The sequence below is a fragment of the Phaseolus vulgaris genome, unplaced genomic scaffold (assembly GCF_000499845.2).
Source record: "Phaseolus vulgaris cultivar G19833 unplaced genomic scaffold, P. vulgaris v2.0 scaffold_13, whole genome shotgun sequence".
Taxonomy (NCBI): Eukaryota; Viridiplantae; Streptophyta; class Magnoliopsida; order Fabales; family Fabaceae; genus Phaseolus; species Phaseolus vulgaris.
This window is the reverse complement of record NW_027174082.1, coordinates 949,336-969,471: the sequence shown is the minus strand read 5'-3', so window position 1 is coordinate 969,471 and position 20,136 is coordinate 949,336. Positions and strand designations below refer to the sequence as shown.

Below are 20,136 nucleotides of genomic sequence, written 5' to 3'. Positions count from 1 at the left end.
GCCTTAGTGCCTCGAAGGAACACTTGCTTGTGTCGTACCCAAATGTACCATACACACTCCATGCATGATCCTCTCGTGACTTAGGTCTTCTCTTATATTTGGGTGTTTAACTGGTATCTGATATGATTTCTGGGGCCCACCTTACGTGGCCCACCATTACTATCAGACACTGATGTCCGATGATTGATGTTTTTCTCTAGCGTCGATATCTGAGGTCTTTCTCTGGTGTTGATGACCGAGGACTGGTCGGTACTGTTCGCTAAACAATTAAGTTACAATAAGGAAGGAGCTACTCATGGGCGTCGACCAGCTGCGCATCAACGATTCTCTTGGTCAGACTTGTTTGGGATAGGTCCACCCTAGGGGGCACACATTCAACCTGGGCCATGGCATCCTCAAACCCAACGTCGTAAGCCCCAGTAGCATCGCTGTCAAGCTCCTCCTTGATCTGGCTGAAGAATTTGTCCTTGCGGACTAGCTTTCCCTCCAGTTGGCCAAGACCCACCTCCTGCTGGGTCGCCCTTTCTTCCAGCCTGGCCATTTTAGCTTGAGACTCCTCAACTTTCTCCTGCAAGTCGATAACCTCGTTTCGGAGAGGCAGAATCTTTGCATGAGCACTCAGGGCCTCCGGAGACTTCTTGAATAAGAGCCTTTCGGTCTCCTTGTTAGTTTGGCGAAGGTCTGCCAACTCCATATGCAATGCGGTTTCACGCTGAGTGAGCTTTTTGATTTGGAGCGCGTCTTGACTTGCCGCCTCCCTCAGCTTCAACATCTCAGCCCTCAGTTCCTGCACTTGGGTCAAGGTGCGGCTGGATGCGATGAGGTGGCCCCAAGACCTCTGGAGGCATGCCCTCGCAGGGGCTTCTCGCCCTGGCTCTCCATTTCCCCGTCTTGGAAGGATTGAATAACCTTCTGGAGAAAGGTGGGTAGCTCAGCAGCGGGAGGCACGACAAAATCGCCTCTAAGGGAACTCTCTCCCCCATCTTCGTGTACCACCAAGTCACGAGGAGAAGAGGCACTTGGGGGGTTCTCTCAGAAGGAGGCGCGACCATCTAAGGCTGATTGGGCTGAGACCGCGGCATCAACACCTATTTTCCTCTTGAAGACGAGGCCATAGTAGGTGTCCTCATCCTCAAAGGCAGCAGCTTCAACCACACCCTTTTGCCTAAGGTCCGCAGGGGCTGGAATAGAAGGGTTTGGAGCAGGGATAGGCACAAGAGGAGCATTAGCAGGGGCCACAACTTTGGCATCAGATAGGCCAACACCAACTTTGAGTTTGGATGCTGCCTCAGCTAGCGTCGTCCTCTTCTCCGTGATTAGCACCATGCTTGCACAAGAAAACTACAATGTATAAGAAGTAAACCAACACAGTATGCAAGCAGACAAGAAAGAGCAGAGTCAAACAAGATACCAATGTAGCCCTTGAGGGCCTTGGGGCTGAACTTAAGCTTGAGAAGCCCCACCGTGTTAAACGGTGTGTGAATACCATAAAGGAGGTTGCACACCTCCTACTCTTGAGAAGGTAGGTCCTCGAGACACCTAGGCTTTTAGAGATTGGGCTTCTCCACCCAGTAAAGATGAAACTCGTCCAAGAGGGTGGGGTCCCTCCTGTTACAACGAACTTTGAAGGACTGCTGGAAGAGCGTCAACAACACCCTCCCAGCAATGCCGTTGAAACTAACCCACAACTTTTGGCCCCGGCTCTTCGCTTCGAAGAAATATAGGAACACATCCACTAATGACGTATGGCCAAGACAATGGCGAAGGCCCTCACGAAAGCTCAGCTATTTGGGTGCAGTTGGGCGGGAGCAACATTCACCTCAGTAAGGAGGGCTCGCTCGAAAGGGGTGAAAGGGAGGCGCAGGCCAAGTCTTTGAAAGACTGTGGAGTAGATGAAGCAAAAAGGTCCCTCAGGTTTCGACGACTTGTCAGAACACACAGGCTCACCTACTCTACAGGGCACAATCCTCACGTACTTATCGTGGTCTTTGCCGAAAACATGAGACTTATGACAAGGTCTGCTTCTTCCTATAGGCAATTATGCTTACGAGGGAAGTAAAGTTGAAGGTTTCCTTTAGAAGGGCATCAGGTGCCCAACAATACAAAGACCCATAGTTAGAGGTAGAAGGAGTTGGGATTGGTGTCGAGGGTGGAGTTGAGGTTGGAGATGAAGTTGGGGTAGAGTTTGGAGTTGAGGCCGAAGAAGGATTCCGTTGAGCCATCTTAAATAAGAAAGCTAGAAAACAAAAAAATGAAGAAAAAACGAAACTTTAGAGGAAGAAGATGGCGCGACTCTGAAAACCAGAAAAATAGAGAATACCCGAATGAAGAACAAAAAATGTAAAATGCAGAAATATAAATAGTCCCAAAACAATTATAGCATGTTATGAACATCAAAATCATAAAGCAAGGGCAATTAGGAGTAAAAATCATACCTTTGAATAAGTTAGGGTTCGAAGGTAGAGGTGTTCAAAGATGAAGAAAGAGTGTTTTGAGAATATGAAATGCTTGAGAAATGCTTAGTAATGAAACAGTGAAGAAGCGTAAGGGTTTTGAAAGGTTTAACATATACGAAGAAGCGCAAGCGGCAACGGGTCTTAGCCGTTGATCTTGCCACGTGTACGCTGTTTAAAAAAGTATGGTGAGACGTCACTTCGGTGCACTGTTCACATCCTGTAACCCCCAGTGCCACGTAGGTCGCCGCGAGCGATCACTTAAAGCCTATTCGCTAAAACAAGTTACAACTCGAGACTGGGGATTTTGTGTACAAGCCAGACCTTGGTCATGGGCCTGAGAGAAAGATATTGAACATCAGTGGACTGATAACAATAGTGGGCCACATATGCTGGGCCCCACAAATAGTATGAGTTAACACCCAGATACCGAAAAAGACCTAAGTCACGAGAGGATCATGCATGAGGTGTGTATGGTACATTCGGGTACTGATGGAAGAGTGCCTTAATTCTTGGATAATTGTTGGTGGAATCTGCAGAAGCTTAATGAAGGTTCACGGTCAAGGCTCTCCTAGGAGATGTGGCTGCCTTGGAGGTGCATGTTAGGTATGAAATGAGAGTGGTGATGCCATCTCTATTTGGTAGAGTGAAAGTTTGAAGATCAATTGTCTAACCTTGAGAGGTAGGAGACAAGTAGTGAGATTGGTACAAAATTGGCAGCATTTCACTATTAGATTAATATTCCAAATACATGAGCCAAACCCTCTTTAGAGGGTTGGAAATTCAAAAGAAAGTGGAGGGAAATTCAAATGAGAAGCATTTGAATTTGGAGCCAATTCTTAGTCACAAGGGAAGTGTGACTTGGTTTCTTTTTTTGGCACCTCCTAAATCTACACCTACACCTTCTTTTTATGTCACATGGAAGGTGTGACTTATCTTTATACATTTGCACCTCTCATATCTATATCTACACCTCCCTTTATGTTCTACTAACAACTACTCAAAAGTAATTTACAAAAAAAAGACACCCAATGATGCTTAGTTGGCCCAGATCTTCTATTTGTTGGGCTTAAGCTGAAGCTTGAACTTGTATTTGGACTTGGGCTTGGGCTTCTTCTATCACGGGCTTGGGCCTCTTCCATCAGGTACGGTAGAAGAAAGTGTTCCTTGGAGACGCTAAGACCTGTTAGGGTTAGGGTTTCCAAGGAAAGACTACATGCATGACACGTGAATACTTAGGGCACCTACAGAACAGATGATGCCGCAACGATGGTACGTGAGTAGGTACCTTGGCGGCTACGTTGTTAGGTCAATGCACTCCAGGAAAGGGAAGTTCTATGCGCCAGATTACGCTGAGATTGTGTGATAGCGACGCAATGACATTCTCCCAGGAACCCTAAGCCCACTAAGAGATGTGGGAGCATCACAGAAGTAACCCTAGATACAACCTATAAATAGGGTGGTAAGAACCCTAACAAGGTACGCCGTTTCTAAGACTGAAACTGCTTTACACACATTACTATTTCTTTAGCCCTTACTGACTTGAGTGTCGGAGTGCAAACGGCCGTAAATGCGCCCTTTTGTCTTTACATGTGAAGCATTCTTCTACCCAAGGAAGTTTGACTCAAGAAGGAGACAGGCGGGCCTCAAACTGCCGTTCGAGTCAACCGGCCACCGAATCAACCAGCAAGAACAACTTAACTATTATATAAATATTTAAAATAACAATAAAAAATATACTTTCGGAACACCCAAAGTCCAAATACACCAAAAATACCTAAATTACCTGAGTAATATTTTGTATGTGTATACATACTCAACACTCTCTAAATAAGAAAGAAATATAAAGTAAGAAATGGAAACTAAATGAGAATAATACATAAAATATTAGTCATACTCTTACACTCCTGAATACAAATTAATATTTGGTAACAAAATTAAGATATATTCAAAGCATACCAATTAATAGTGACAATTGAGGAACAAAATGATGGTTCAGACTTGTTGTTTGTTTTATTAAAGAGAGAAAGTAGGGTCGAAGAGCACGTGTGCAGTATGAGAGATCATTGTAGTTGATCACACTCACCCTCTCACTGACTCACTCACTGACTCACTCACCCTCCTTGCCTCTCTCCCCTCCATGGAACTCCGCCGTCGATCCTCCTCCACCGCCGCCAAGGCCTCCGACGCCCTCCCCCTCCCTCTTCACCTGACCAACGCCTTCTTCTTCACCCTCTTCTTCTCCGTCGCCTACTACCTCCTCAACCGCTGGCGCGACAAGATCACTTCCTCCTCCCCCCTCCACCTCCTCTCCCTCTCCGACATAGCCGCCATCTTCGCCCTTCTCGCCTCCGTCATCTACCTCCTCGGCTTCTTCGGCATTCACTTCGTCCAGTCCTTCGTTGTCCGTCCTGCCGACGACGACGAAGAACCATCAGAATGCACCTCCTTCGATAAAGTCGACGGTCAAGAAAACGACGTCATGATGGCCGACTCGATAACCAAGGGAGCTGCACAACCTTCTCCACTTCTATGCACGGAACCAGTGAAACTGGTTGCGTGCGGGGTCGACAATGACATCATGGTCGATTCTGTCACGAAGGGGAAGAGAGTCATACAACCTTCTTTTCAAAACGTGAAACCAATGGTGAAAGAATTGGTTTCTTCCATTGACAGAGTCTATCATGACGAAGACGACGTCTTCATTGGCTCCGTCCTAAACGGGACTGTTCCCTCGTACTCACTTGAATCGCGTCTCGGGGATTGTCGCAGGGCTGCCGCGATCCGGCGAGAGGCGCTTCAAAGGACTACGGGACGGTCGTTGGGAGGACTGCCTCTGGAGGGGTTTGATTACGATGCAATTCTCGGGCAGTGCTGTGAGATGCCGGTGGGGTATGTGCAGGTTCCGGTGGGAGTGGCGGGGCCGCTGCTGCTGGATGGGGCGGAGTATACGGTGCCGATGGCAACAACGGAGGGGTGTCTGGTGGCGAGCACGAACAGAGGGTGCAAGGCGATCTACGCGTCCGGTGGGGCGACTAGTGTGATTCTGAGGGATGGGATGAGTAGGGCGCCGGTTGTGAGATTCGCGACGGCAAAAAGGGCTGCGGAGTTGAAGTTCTTTATGGAAGATACTCTCAATTTTGATACCTTGGCCGTCGTTTTCAACAAGTCCGTGTTTTCTTCTATGGCTTTTTGTGTTGGTGGAGGAAAAGGGGATTGTTGTTTTCTATTTTGTGTTTTTCCATATATTTATTTACTTCTGATCATAGTTTGAGTCTCGCTTGTAAATGTGGAGTTACCTAGATGGGAAGTTAAAGGTAATTGATTCCTTGAAAGTGGAATGATTTTCTCCATGATTTGAACTAGTCAAAATTTAAAATGTTTCATGAGTAATGATGGTTAATGTGATGCTACGCTTGATGTTGATTTATTTTTTAGTACAGGTTTTTTGGTTGATGGGTTAAGAAATCCATTGTTCCAAATCAGTGTCATTTTTGTTTGTTGATTGGGGTCATGCTAAATGCTGATTGATTTATCTGTCAGGAAACTAAGTTCTGTAACCTTTTTTGGGTTGTTTCTGAACTTACAATAATCTATACCCTAATTGACTAATTGTTATTTCAAATTTGGATGTATGAATTTCCTTTCTTTTTGGACAGTTTCCCTACTGCAGTTGAATGATATTTTGGGCTGGGAATCTTGTTTGGTGTAGGGAGTAAGAAATTTATTGCTGTCAATTTCTCTTTCTCTTTTCTGTCCCTTTAATCTTATGAATTTGTATTTATTTATGTTATGTTTTTGGTGTTTGGTGAGTTTCATTATTCTAGTGCGTCTTCAGAGTTTGGATTTATTGCTATGAATTGGGATAGAATAAATAAGGAATAAAGAACTAGATCTGATTCTTTAGTAGTAGAGGGTAGAGTCCATTTATTGCAGTTTTTAAAATATTTGTTTGTTACAGGGTTATTTCAATTTTTACTGAAATTGATGTTTGTTGCTTGTGCTACAGGTCAAGTAGATTTGGCAGGCTTCAAAGCATTAAGTGCTCTATTGCGGGAAAGAATGTTTATCTTAGATTTACCAGTAGTACGGGTGATGCCATGGGAATGAACATGGTTTCCAAAGGGGTTCAGAATGTTCTTGATTTCCTTCAAAGTGATTTCCCTGATATGGATGTTATTGGCATCTCGGGTAATTTTCTTTTCCTTTTTCACTAAATGGGTACCCCTAATGTTCATTAACAAACTTGAGGTTATGCCACATTGAATCTGGTTGTCCTTCAAGTTGTCAGTTAAAAGTAACTTTCATTAGTTTGTCATAATTTGAAAAGTTAGAGAAATAATTCCCTTTTCAAAGGGGAATATCGAAGTGGACCCCATTAGATAATCTTTGGTTATATTTGTGCCTAGAGAGAAACTATATTTGTTGATTACTTGGACTTCAAATGTAATATTAATTAGGGTTGAATACAGGGACTAAAAACCAATTTCACTGAAAATATACAACGAAAAACCAATTTTGCATGAAAGTAGAAGGACGGAAAATATATTTAATTCTATAATTATATATTGATTTTATTGTTCAGGAAATTACTGTTCGGACAAGAAACCTGCAGCGGTAAATTGGATTGAGGGACGTGGGAAGTCAGTAGTTTGTGAAGCAACTATCAAAGAACATATAGTGAAAAAGGTGTTGAAGACCAATGTGGCAGCTTTGGTTGAGCTTAACATGCTAAAAAATCTTGCTGGCTCTGCTGTTGCTGGTGCTCTTGGTGGATACAATGCTCATGCCAGCAACATTGTTTCTGCCATTTTTATATCCACTGGTCAAGATCCGGCACAGAATGTTGAGAGTTCCCATTGCATAACCATGATGGAAGCTGTGAATGATGGGCGAGACCTTCACATCTCAGTGACCATGCCTTCAATAGAGGTTAGTTTTAGCACCCTGATAGAAATTTATTTTTATCTTACAAGGAATCTTTTGGATAAACTTCTCTTTAAGTACTTAAAGGAGAAAAAACAAGAAAAGATAAAATACTGTTTCTCTATAAGTTAAAATCATATACACTTCAATTTTTGGTGAATAACTTTTGGAAAAGTTAAATGAAGACTTCTTAAAATTGCTCGGTAGATCTTAGGTTCGGTTTGTTCAATTCATTTTACTTTATTATTTTCTTCTCTACAAGTCTTTGTAGAGAATTTTATGTAGTTAATGTTTCAATTCAATTGCTAAGTTTGTGCAAGACTCGTGATCCTTTCAGGTGGGTACAGTGGGGGGTGGAACTCAACTACCATCTCAATCTGCATGCTTGAATCTTCTTGGTGTGAAGGGTGCAAGCAAGGATTCACCAGGATCAAACTCGAGGCTTTTGGCCACCATTGTTGCTGGATCTGTTCTGGCAGGGGAGCTGTCGCTGATGTCTGCTATAGCTGCAGGGCAGTTAGTGAAGAGCCACATGAAATACAACAGATCAAATAGAGATATGTCTACAGTATCATCCAGACAAGAAAGTTAAGGAGCATGTGGTTCTAGCCTTTACTCGTGATGCCAAAAGTGAAAATGGGACTCTTTGATGGTCAGGATTTGAGAGGGAAGTGGAAGACAGCACTTTTCTGTCACCCATGTGAAGTTTCTTGGCTTGTATTGATGTCTTTGAATGTATCATTAATTGTACAGTAGAAAGTTTTGGTGAGCCCCTCTGGACCATTCCTTCACTGTACAAGTTTGGTAGCCTAGTTATCTTCTCCAAGACCTTAGATATTTCTTTTGTTGTTATGTACTAAAATTCTAAACAACAAATGTTCAGCATTGTACCACTTTCTCTTAAACTTCTGTTTCTATGGGGGACCATGAACCTGGGTGGTTTCGTGCTTTTCTCCTGTCACGTTGTTCACTAGAACCAATCAATTACATTGGACCATTTATTCAATATAATTTCCCGTTTCTTTTGGTGGATCTTAAAGATACTCTATCCATGTTTTCTATGCTTATTTTCATATCTCCAGAAGCATTAACAATAATATTTATTTGTCATGTTTCATTATTTTTTCTTTTTTGTCCTTGGAATCACTTGCCTACCTTGGTTGACATCATGTTTCATTAAGGCATTGTTTTTTTAGTATATAAAAAAAATAATCTAAGGTAAACACTTCACTACATATGTATATGTAGAGCACAAACACAATTTATTGATCCGACAAATCCTCAAACTTAACATGAAAACGGAAAAAAAAAATCAATTTCAGGAAAGAAGAATGTAAAATAGGATAGAACAAAGTATCAAGAATCACACAAACAATTTAACATGGTTCGACTGAAAACCTAGTCTACATCCACGAACATAAATTTACTATGAATAATATTTGATATTACAACACAAAGTTTCATCATAAGAACTAATCACGTGTACAATGATTTAGTTACAATAAACATGAGACGACAACAAATTACAGGAAAGTTCGAAAAAAGAGACAGATCATCCAATATTTAATCTTTAAGTTCTTCATAGACGAAGGCTAACTTATTAGACAATTCTAATACTCATATGATGACGACGAACCACTAGACGATATAAGGCTAGTATAAGATAACGAACGGATGGACGATCTTAAATTACTAGATGATCTAACACCTTTGGACGATCTAGGAACTTGAACTTAGGTTTTATCTAAACCAAATCTTCACTAAACTCCACCTTGGTTCAGTACAAATCTCTTGTGTGGTAAAACACCCAAATTTATCTAAGCCCATTACAGGCTTAATAACCATCAACCGGCTTAAATTCAAACAAATTCAAATAGTGAAAGAACTTGTTGTCAGGAAATACGTTCGTGATCATATTAGCGGATTGTGATTTGTTGAGACCTTTGCCACCTTCACAGATCCTTAAACAATGTCTTCTTTCACGAAGTGCAGCTTCACATCAATGTGCTTTGTTATCTCATAAATTTGTTCTTTGATAGTTGTGTAAGACTATTGTTGTCACAGTGAATAGTAACCATTTGGTCTTACACCTTCACCTCCTTGGCTAAACCCTTTAGCCACAAAGCTTCAGTGGTTGACAAAGTCACTACCTTCTTGAGACTAGCCTTCAAACCAATGGCAATACCATAAGCATTAAACACATAACTAGTGAGAGATTTTCTAGTGTCCAAACACTAGAAAAGTACGAGTCTACAAACCCTATGGGGACATCTTTGACAGATCGTTTAGCTTCACCCTAAACCAAGACTCTTCCAAGTGACCCCTTCAAATATTGAAGGATCCACTTAAGAGCTTGTCGATGTGCTCTCCTAGGGTTAGACATAAACCTGCTAACAACACTCACAACATAAGTTATCTTCGGGCACCTGCAGACCATTGCATACATTATTGAACCAATCAAATTTGCATATGGAATACCATCCATATAACGTTGTTCCTCGGTCATCTTAGCAGATTGTTCAGCACTCAACTTGTAGTGGGAAGTAAGAGGTGTGGGAACAGGTTTCAAGTTTGTCATGCCAAACATGTCCAGGATTTTTCTAAGATAGGTCCTCTAGGACAAATATAGACACTTCAACTTGATGGAGAAAGGCCTTCATGAATTGTAGAAATTGTGGTGAATAGCAGAAACATCATGGATTGAAGACGAAGCAAGGTCCTCCTAAGAGTGGTGGTGACCTTGAAGGTGCATGAAAGGTAGGGATTAAGAGTGGTGAGGCCAACTCTACTTGGAAAGGGGGAATTTGTGAATGTCAATAGCCTAACCTAAGAGGTTTTTAGGAAAGAAGTGAAATTGACACAATTTGGCAGCAATTCACTAAGTATATTAATCTTGCAAATACAAGAGCCAAGCCCTCTTATTTATAGTGTTTAGAGGGCTGGAAATTCAAAAGAAAGTGGAGGGAAATTCAAATGAATTCCCTCCCAAAAGTGGAGCCTAAATGAGCACATGGGGAGGGGCGTGTCTAGTTTGTATGCTCACCCCCTCCATGTGCTTTCTAGACCGGCCTGGGTAAATTTAGAGGTTTTTAGAAACTCTAAGTTTACCTAGGTTGGTGTTTTAGGTGCCAAAATTAATTCTAAGAAAAATTACAAATAAAGTTCCTATGCTAATTTTTGACAAGAAATAAAATGCAACTCTGTACTAGAGTTTATGGCATGTAAAATAAGTCCTTTTGGTTCATCTTGACCATAACTCTAGTAAAATGCGTCCCCTTGGTTCATCTTGACCATAACTCTAGTGGTTAACTCCATTTGACATGTTGGTGGCCTTTCAATAGAGTTGGTCCTGGGGCCTCTTCCATCATCTCCTCCCTCTTGAAAAGGATTTCTCCTCAAATCCAAGGCTTCGTCCTCATCATTAGTAGGGGACTGTATGTGGCTGGACAGTGTCCATCATCTCCTCCTTCTTGAGAAAATCTATCCTCAGATCTATAGGGTCGATCTCGAATAGCAGCCTCTGGCTTTGACAACTATGCTCGTCCTCCTGGATCAAATGTCCATCTATGGTAATCATCAAACAAAGCAAATGTGTTAGTTTCAACAATATAAAAACCAGTTTTATGAAGTTGCCATTCTTTTTGTTTTTCTATTGTTTTTGGCAACTTTTTACAATATTTCCTTAGGGAGGAGTTCATAATTTTCTTTTCTTTCAAAAGCTTAAAAGTTTTATCAACTCCAAAATGACTTATGAATCCTCCTTCATGTGACTCATTTACAAGGAGTTTTCTATGTGTTATTTGGGGTATGCAAAGTTTCTCTTCTTTATAAGTACCCCTCATAAACATAAAACCCTCCATGTGCTCTATGTTGGTACTTAGCAAAAATGGGTGCAAAATCTTGATCTTTTTTATAAAGTTTAGGTATGTTTTCAAATCCAAGAATTTGGGCTCCAAGTTTTAAAAAGAGGGCATGTCTCCTTGATAGAGCATCCACCACAATATTTGTATTGCCCTTCTTGTATTTGATAACATATGGAATTTGCTCAAGAAATCCCATCCACTTTGTATGTATTTTTAACTTGTGTTGACTCTTGAGATATTTTAAAGACTCATGCAGGGCCCTCACAAGTGCATAAAGCTCTTTGTTATAGATGGGGTAGTTGAGGGTTTCACCATGAAGTTTTTCACTAAAATATGTGATTGGGTGCCCACCTTGCAACAACACAACACCTATTCCTACTCCTGATGCATCATACTCTAGCTCAAAAGTTTTTACAAAGTTTGGTAATGCTAGAATAGGTGCATTGTTGAGTTGAGCTTTCAACCTTTGAAAGGCTTGCTCATGCTTCTCCATCCAACAAAATGGAGTGTCTTTCTTCACTAACTCATTGAGTGGTGAAGCTAAACTTGAGAAGTTAGGATCAAATCTCCTATAATAACTTGCTAGACCATGAAAACTCCTAACATCTCCTACATTTTGTTGTGTTGGCCATTCTTGGATGACTTTGATTTTCTCGAGGTCAACATGTACCCCTTTTTTGTTAACTATAATACCCAAAGACACTACATTATCAACACAGAAAGTACATTTATCACTATTAGCAAACAAACTATTAGCTCTAAGCACTAAGAAAACTTCCCTAAGGTGGCTTAGGTAATCATAAACTACTACATATTTACCTATGCAATCTCTCTTTAAAGATTCTTTTTTTACTATGCTTGTAAGGGGTGTTGTAAGATATTCCTCATTCTTTCTAGATTCCTCTTCTTATTTTTCAAACAACCCCTCACTTGGCTTTTCTATTTCTTTCTTTTTTTTCTCATTTTCTTCACTCTCACTAGTTTCTTTTTCTTGGCTACTAGTGTTAGCGTTGTTCCTTAAGATCATAGATCTTTCATTGGAATAATGAGATGCTAAATGACCTTTACCAATATATTCTAAACATTGATTTATTCTAGCTTGAGTGTGTGAGATATGCTCGGATAGGTTTTGGGAAAGTTCTAGAGATGTTTCTTTTATATGTTCTTCCCCTCTTTGGAACTCATCGTTGTCATAGATACAAAGTATGAACTTTGTTTTTGACTTGATTGTTTTCTCAAAATTTGTTTTTCAACTTTAATGCTAAGTTGAATCAAGTCATTAAAATCTCTATAAGGTAAAAGTTCAACTTTGTTTCTTATCTCAAGTTTGAGGCCACTTAAAAACCTGGATATGGTGGTATGGTTGTTTTCGTTAATCCCTGCCCTTTTTATATATAACACCATCGTTTTCCAATATTCTTCTACACTTAGATTTTTTTGATGAAGTCCTTGGAGTTTGTCCATTGACTTCCTATTGTAGTAGGAGGGAATATGGCGGCGTCTTACGGCTCCCCTAAGATCATTCCAATATGTAATGGGAGGGTCCTTATGAAGGCGCCTTTCTTTCTCAAGGACAAGGGCCACCCCTACTTCCAGTGTTTGAGAAGGAACAGCCGGTTCATGTGGACCGCAGAGTGTGAGGAGACATTCCTCAAGTTAAAGGAGTATCTGGCCGCTCCTCTCGTGCTGTGCAAGCCACAGTTGGGCGTGCCGCTCCGGTTGTACTTTGCCGTGACAGAGCGGGCGATCAGCTCAGTCCTCGTTCAGGAGCAGGACCAGGTACAAAAACCAATATACTTTGTGAGCAAAGTATTGTAGGGGCCAAAGGTGAGGTACCAGGCCCTGAGGAAGGCAGCCTGGCCGTGGTATTCTCGACCAGGAGGCTTCTTCATTACTTTCAGAGTTTCACAGTGGTAGTGATGACGAACTTACCTATCCGGAAAATGTTGTAGAAGCCAGACGTGGCAGGAAGAATGGTGCACTAGGCAGTGAAGCTCTCGGAGTTCGATGTTTAGTATGTCCAAGTCTTGAAGAGTGCGTTCACGGCGTTTGAGCTGGTGCACGTCCCAAAAGAGCAGAATGCCCGAGTTGACCTGCTAGCCAAGCTGGCCAATTCAGGCAAGGGGGAAGGCAGAGGACGGTGATACAAGAAACCCTCAAAACACCATGGTCGTTTGTCGCCGATAATATGGTAGGCGTTCATTAGGTTAGTACATTTAGGGGAAGGGCGAGGAGTCACCGGTCGTTGACTCAGGAGACGCTGAGGACGCCCAGTGTAGGCGCTTACCTGGTCTCGCTGGGAGAGGGGGATCCTATGCAGGTATGCACAGTTGAGGAAGGGGACACATGGATGACACCCTACAAGCGCTACCTGGCTGACGGGATACTCCCATTGGAGCCCGAGGAGGGCAAGAAGATAAAAAGAAACTCTGCCAAGTACACCCTTGTGGATGGGGAGCTGTTCAGGCATGGGTTCACTCACCCAATCTTAGTGTGTGTGAGCGGAGACCAGTGTTCACGAATAATGGCTGAGCTCCACGAGGGAATTTGTGGTAGCCATGTTGGCGGTAGGTCCTTGGCATCAAAGGTTGTCCGTGCAAGGTACTACTGGCCTACAGTAAGAGAAGATTGCACGAGGTATGCCCAGCGGTGTAAGCAGTGTCAACAGCACACCGATTGGCACAAGGCGCCACCAGAAGAACTGAGATCGATTTACAGCCCGTGGCCTTTTCACACATGAGGAATCGACATTCTGGGGCCCTTTCCATTGGCGATAAGACAGATGAAGTATCTTGTAGTGGCCATCGAATACTTCACGAAGTGGATTGAGGCTGAACTAGTATCGCAAATCACAGCTCACAAGGTACAACACTTCGTGTGGAAAAATATAGTATGTCGCTTTAGCGTGCCGAGACGTCTTGTTTCTGACAACGACACACAATTTGCAAGCCAATAGTTGGGCAAGCTGTGCACAGAGGTCGGGATAAAGTAGGTGTTCGCATTTGTTGAGCACCCTCAGACAAATGGGCAGGTTGAGTCTGCCAACAGAGTCCTACTCAGGGGTCTGAAGAGGAGACTCGAGAAGGCTAAGGGGACCTGGGCGGAAGGGGTTCCCAGAATAGTGTGGGCTTACCACACCACGCCTCAGTCCACCACTAGAGAGACACCCTTCAGCTTAGTGTACGGGTCAGATGCAATGATTCTGGTAGATATTCAGGAGAGCTCGCCACGTTTTCAAAGTTTCGTGGCTGAGGAGTTTAACGAAGAAAGAAAGGTGAACCTGGATTTGCTGGACGAGGTCAGAGAGGAGGCAAGAATCAAAGCTGAAGCAGTAAAGAGAAGGGTGGAGCACAAGCACAGTTCCAAGTAAAAGCCCCGACAGTTCCTAGTCGCGGACCTGGTAATGCGGAAGGCCCACCCATACCAGTTGGAGAACAAGCCCCTTTAGGGTGACATAAGTCTTGGGAAACGAGGCGTACAAGCTTGAGACCTTGGAGGGAGGTGTCATTCCTCGTACTTGGAATGCAGCCTATCTCAAGTTTTATTTCAGTTAAAAACTCAAGCATTGTACAAAGTTTAAGGGGACACTCTTTTTCCCTTCTTAAGGGTTTTTTAACGAGGTCACCCAATAAAAATTACGTTTCAAGTATACGTATTCTCGAGTTTTTTGTACAATGCTTATTGCTTTGGTGTTTAGACACCTCGAGAGGGAGTGGCAGCTTCCTTTAAGACGCCCACCCCCCCCCCCTCGAGCATGGGCTCCAAGCGCGAACAACACGGTTCAGTTAGAAATGAACCCGTTGCCTTGATGTTTAAACACCTCGAGAGGGAGTGGCAGTGCCCTATGGTACGCCTCTCCTCGAGCATGGGCACCAAGTGCGAGTAGCAAGGTTCAACCGGTGATGAGCTCGTCGCCTCGGTGTGTAGACACCTCGAGAGGGAGTGGCAGTTTCCTTCGAGACGCCTCCTCCTCGAGCGTGGACACCAAGTGCACCAGTCGTCTTGGTGTTTAGACACCTCGAGTGGGAGTGGCAGCTTCCTTCGAGACGCCTCCTCCTCGAGCGTGGGCGCCAAGTGCACCAACCATCTAGGTGTTTAGACACCTCGAGAGGGAGTGGCAGCTTCCTTCAGGACGTTTCCTCCTCAAGTGTGGGCACCAAGTACGGACAACAGGGTTCGACCAGTTAAGTCCTCCTTTGTCTCTGAGCAAAGGCAAGGCCAGTAACGCGTCTTGAGGCTAGACACCTTGAGACCGCAAAGAATGAGTAAGTATTAGGAAAGGAGTTTTCCTTGTCCAAGCAAGAGGTTGAAGTAAGGACAGTGGAAGGTTCACGCATGCTCACTTCCATCACAGGTCGTTAGGAAGTTAAGGCAGAGGGCGAAAAAGCGTGCTACCTAAAGTTCAAAGTTTTGAAGTTTGTCAAAGACGTTGTATGGTGTTAGCATCAGAACGCTGTTAGTAAAAGCGACAAGTTAAAGATGCAGTCCTCGACAAATAAAGATGAATAAAGCAAGGAAAGTAAGGAGTGAGTTGCATAAATTCATAAATGATTTTAAGGGTACAGTTTTGAAGCCTAAGATTTAAGCAGTTTCCTTCTGAGGATGCCTTGGCACAATCTTCCCGTCAACGATGTGGTTCGCCATTGCGAAGGGGGAAATGTCCATCTCAGGATGCTTGCAAGCAACTTGAGCAAGGGCACCTTCGAACCCAGCAGCGTAGGCGTCGGCAACATCGTCAAGGAGTTCCGCCTTGGCTTTCTTGAAGTCTTCAGCTTGTACAGTGAGCTCCTCCTTAGCCTTCTCAAGGGCTTCAGCTTTTTCGGTGAGCTCATCCTCCACCTTGCCCAGTTGCACCTCCCGATCAACAGAGCGCTCTTTAAGATTGGCCATTTTAGCTTTGTTGGTCGTAGCCTCTTCTTGAAGTTCCACCACCTGAGCACGTAGTGGCACAACTTTACCCAGTAGGGTGGTGTACTCTTAGCCTTTGTCACGGAGCTTCTTGTTGGCTTCTAGATCGGCCTGTCGAAGGGCACTCAACTTCTGGGTCAGGGCGGTCTCACGGATGAAGAAACCCTAAACCTGATTTGCAAGTTGCTCCTTCACCAGGGCCAGTTCTTCTGCCAAGGCCAGTTGCTCTTTAGCCTTTGATTCTGCCTCATGGGAGAAGGTGTTGGCCTGGGCAAAGAATTCACCAAGGGTGAAAGCCAAGTTCTCCTGCACTGCCTCGAGGTGGAGCTTCTCATGGCCCCTTTCTAGTAACCTTTCAGGATTTGTTGAAGGACCAGGGGAAGCTTAGGGGCAGGAGCAGGGGCCGGTTCAGGCACGCTCTCGCCTCCACCCTCGAGCGCAAGGGGGCCTCGGGGAAAGGAGGCGCTAGGAGGGTTATCACTGAACGAGGCAAGGCGCCCAGCTGAAGAAGAATAGGAGGTGGTCGTTGTGGCCGCCCTGCACCTCTTGAAGACAGGGCCATCCAAGAAAGCCTCCTCATCGTCAGAAGCAATGTTCACCACCCCCTCGCCCTCCTCAAGGGGGGCTGGAGGTGGAGAATCCCCGACAGTTGCCAAGGGGATTGCGGCAAGGGGGGCTGAGGAAGCAGGAACAATAGTGGTTTGGATGGAAGGTGGGGCAGGAGTGGTTTGGGTGGCAGGTGGGGCAGTGGGTGCTGAGGTGCCCGCACCAGCAGCAGCGTCATCACGAAGGGATAGAACCTCAACGAGTCTTGCCCATTTCTTTGCGTTTAACACCATCCCTGCACCAAAAGAAGGAGAGTTAAGAACTTAGTAAACAAGGAAGAATTTGAAAATCAGCACAAGTATAAGCTAGCAAACAAAAGACAGAGTAGTGCATGAGGAGGATCAGGAAAGGGTTCCTATACCAATATAACCAGCAAGCCCAGTCGGGCTGTATTCGTTCTTGATGATCTCTGTGGTGTTGAGGATCAACCCCAGCTGGCCAATACTTGGCATACTTCGCGGTCGGTAGAAGAAAGCTCATCCAAGGTTTTGGCCTTCTTAAGTTTTAACTTCCCCACCCATTACAAGGGAAATCTGTCTAGGGCGGTGCGGTCATGCTCGGAGCAGCACACCCTGAAGAATTTTCCCTTAAATCCCTTGTAAGACTGTTGGAACAGGGTAAGGATGACTTTTCCTGACACCCCGCTGAAGCTAACCCAGAGGTTTTTCCTAGGGTTTTTGGGCTTAAAGAAATGGAGGAAGACATCTACGGAGGGGGCGTGGCCAAAGTAGTTACGAAGGATGGAGAAGGCCCTGATGAAGGCCCAACTGTTGGGATGCAGCTGGGCAGGGGCGACGTTTATCTCAGTTAATAACTCTCTTTCGAAGCTGTTGAAGGGGAGGCACTGCCTAATGCACTTGAAGACAGTCTGATAAAAGAAGAAGAACAGTTCACCATCGTTGGCGCGGTTGTCTATGCACATGGGTTCGCCCTCTATAGAGGGATGAACCGAGATGTAAGCATCACACTCTCTCCCGAACGCCCTACGCTTGAAGTCAGGCTCGTTGTCCAAGTGCGCTCTCCAATCAGCGAGAGAGGTGAAGGAGAAGGTTTCAGTGAGGAGCTCGTTGGAAGCCCAAGGGTATAAGGGCTTATAGTTGACGCTAGGAGGAGGAGAGTTGGCAGTGAATTTCGTTCGAGCCTTGATGAAGGAAGCTAGGAAAAACAAGGAAAAGAAGAAAGCAAAGGTTCAGCAAGGGGGGGCTATGGTGTGAAACTAACGAAACCTAGAAAACCCTACCCTCGTAGGAAACTCAAAAAATAGGGGAATGAAGAAGATGCAGTAGAAAACTTAAAATGTGGAAGTTCAAACAGTCTCAGGCAGTTATCAGTGCGCACATCAGAAGTAAAGAGCAATCAATGTAGAAAAATCATACCTTTGATTATTGATGAGCGAAAGTTCTGATTTTTGCGAAGAAAGGAATCTAGGGAGCTCGAAGGAGAAGATGAAGAGTGCAAGAGAAGTTTCAAGTGATGGAACAGTGCATGAAGCGCACGTTTTTGAAAGACTTGACGTAAACTTGAGAAGCGCAAGCGATGTTAAGTCCCAGCCGCCTGATTAAGACACGTGTGTGCTGATTAAAGCATGAACAGGAAAGCGTCACTTCGGTGCACTGTACACGTCCTGTCACAGGGAGCCACGTAGGTCGATAGGGCGAGGCTATAGTCTCTTCGCTGAACAAGTTGACAGCTTGAGACTGGGGGGCTTGTGTACCGACCGGTCCTCGGACTCGGGCGTTGACCAAAGTCATGGTGGGGCCCCGAAGGTTGGGTCCACTGGGAGGTCCGCAGGACATAGCGGAGTCTCGTTAGTTTCGTGGATAAGGGGAGCCGAGGAGGGGGCGACATCGAGGCAGGGCGTGGAGTCCTCGGGCCTCGGCACCCCGAGAGTAAAGGATGTACCAAAAATGGTGGTTTCCAAGCCACACTCCAGTTACCAGTAAAGGGAAGCCCAGATCACGAAGGATCCGTGCATGGGGTGTAGGGAACGCGGTAGTACACACCACCCTTAAAGAGCCACTAGGAAAGAGACGACTCGTAAGGGTCACATCCCAGGGGTGATCTGCATGCATGGAACGTGAGTAAGGTAGGGAACCCTTAGAGCGGACGACTCAGAGATTGGGTGCATGGGTTGGTATTCAAGCAGTCATCCCGCGCCATTTGCACTTCGGCAGGGTAGTCTTACACACTAGATGGCCGTAAGTTTGGGTGATAGTGTCGTTGGGACGCGCCTCCAGCATGTTTAAGTCACAGTTCGCTAGAGAGGCAAAGGCATTGAAAGGTATATAACGGGTAATAACAGACATAACAAGGTACATTTTTGTTAGTACGCATTACGCATTTATAAGAGAAGCAACACACACACACAGAGAGAGAGAGAGAGAGAGAGAACACACACAGTGCTTTGAGAATTAGAATTTGGTGTTCATTGCCCAAGAGTTTGACTTGAGCGTTGAAGTGCAAATGGCCGCGAGGGCGCCCTTTGTCTCTTTGTTTTCAGGTGTTTCCATCGGAGGAGAGGGACGTAGGAGCAGAGGGTTCTTGGACGCGAAGTGATCAGAGACGCCCAAAGACATTTAGGTCAACCGGCGGGAACAAGCCTCCATCTTGTGTGAGTTCACCAAGGTCGAGAACAGTATGGTTCAATAGTTAAAATTCTCCCCTTCCTTTGTATAGTTAGGGCAAGGTCAGTAAAATGAACCTCTCCCTTGGTTTGATACGCCAAGATTGGGAATAGTATGGTTCTTCGTGAGCCTCCCTCTTGTGTGAGTTTACCAAGGCTGAGAATAGTATGGTTCACCAGAAAAACCCTCTCTTGCCTCTATCGGCAAGGACGAGACCGGTGAAACAAGCATCTCCCTTGGGTTGGAATAGTGTGGTTCTTAGTGAGCCATCCTCTTGCGTGGGAAAGCCAAGGTCGAGAATAAAGTAGGTACCAATTAGAATCCTTCCCTGCCTCTATACGGCTAGGGCGAGGTCAGAAAGAAGGACCTCTTCCTTGTATTACAAGGCAAGGCTAGTATGGGTTCTAGTCACATGTCTCTCGTATCCTTGTATGGGAAGGTTGAGTCTAGTTAAATGAAGACCTCCATTGTCTTATAAGACAAGGTCGAGAACAGCATGGTTCCCAGTCAAAGGTCTCCCTTGTGCACGGTACCTGGTTAAAGATCTCCCTTGACCTATGAGCCAAGGTCGAGAGCAACACCTCCCTTACCTTTGTTGGGAAAAGGATAGGGCGAAGAAATAATTTTGAGTAAAGCATTGCCTCTACCCTAAGACGGCGAAGAACGATTAAAGTCGAGCGAGTGGCAGAGAAACGTGCTACCTAAGTCAGAAAGACCCTAAAGCGTTGTTAGACTAAGCAAGTCAAGCAAAGCAAC

At 44.5% G+C, this 20,136-nt stretch overlaps 2 protein-coding genes across 2 annotated transcripts; both read left to right on the top strand.

The window, feature by feature from the left end:
• Positions 1–4,178: 4,178 nt before the first annotated feature.
• On the top strand, positions 4,179–8,418 carry LOC137816906 (3-hydroxy-3-methylglutaryl-coenzyme A reductase 1-like). Its single transcript, XM_068620076.1, has 4 exons — positions 4,179–5,621; positions 6,463–6,644; positions 7,039–7,385; positions 7,717–8,418. The coding sequence occupies exons 1-4, from the start codon at positions 4,594–4,596 to the stop codon at positions 7,969–7,971; spliced, it is 1,812 nt and encodes a 603-aa protein (XP_068476177.1). The 5' UTR covers positions 4,179–4,593; the 3' UTR covers positions 7,972–8,418.
• Positions 8,419–13,556: 5,138 nt separating this feature from the next.
• Positions 13,557–14,612, top strand: LOC137816933 (uncharacterized). Its single transcript, XM_068620108.1, has 2 exons — positions 13,557–13,859; positions 14,274–14,612. Exons 1-2 carry the CDS (start codon positions 13,557–13,559, stop codon positions 14,610–14,612), a joined length of 642 nt encoding a protein of 213 aa, XP_068476209.1.
• The last annotated feature ends 5,524 nt before the right edge of the window (positions 14,613–20,136 follow it).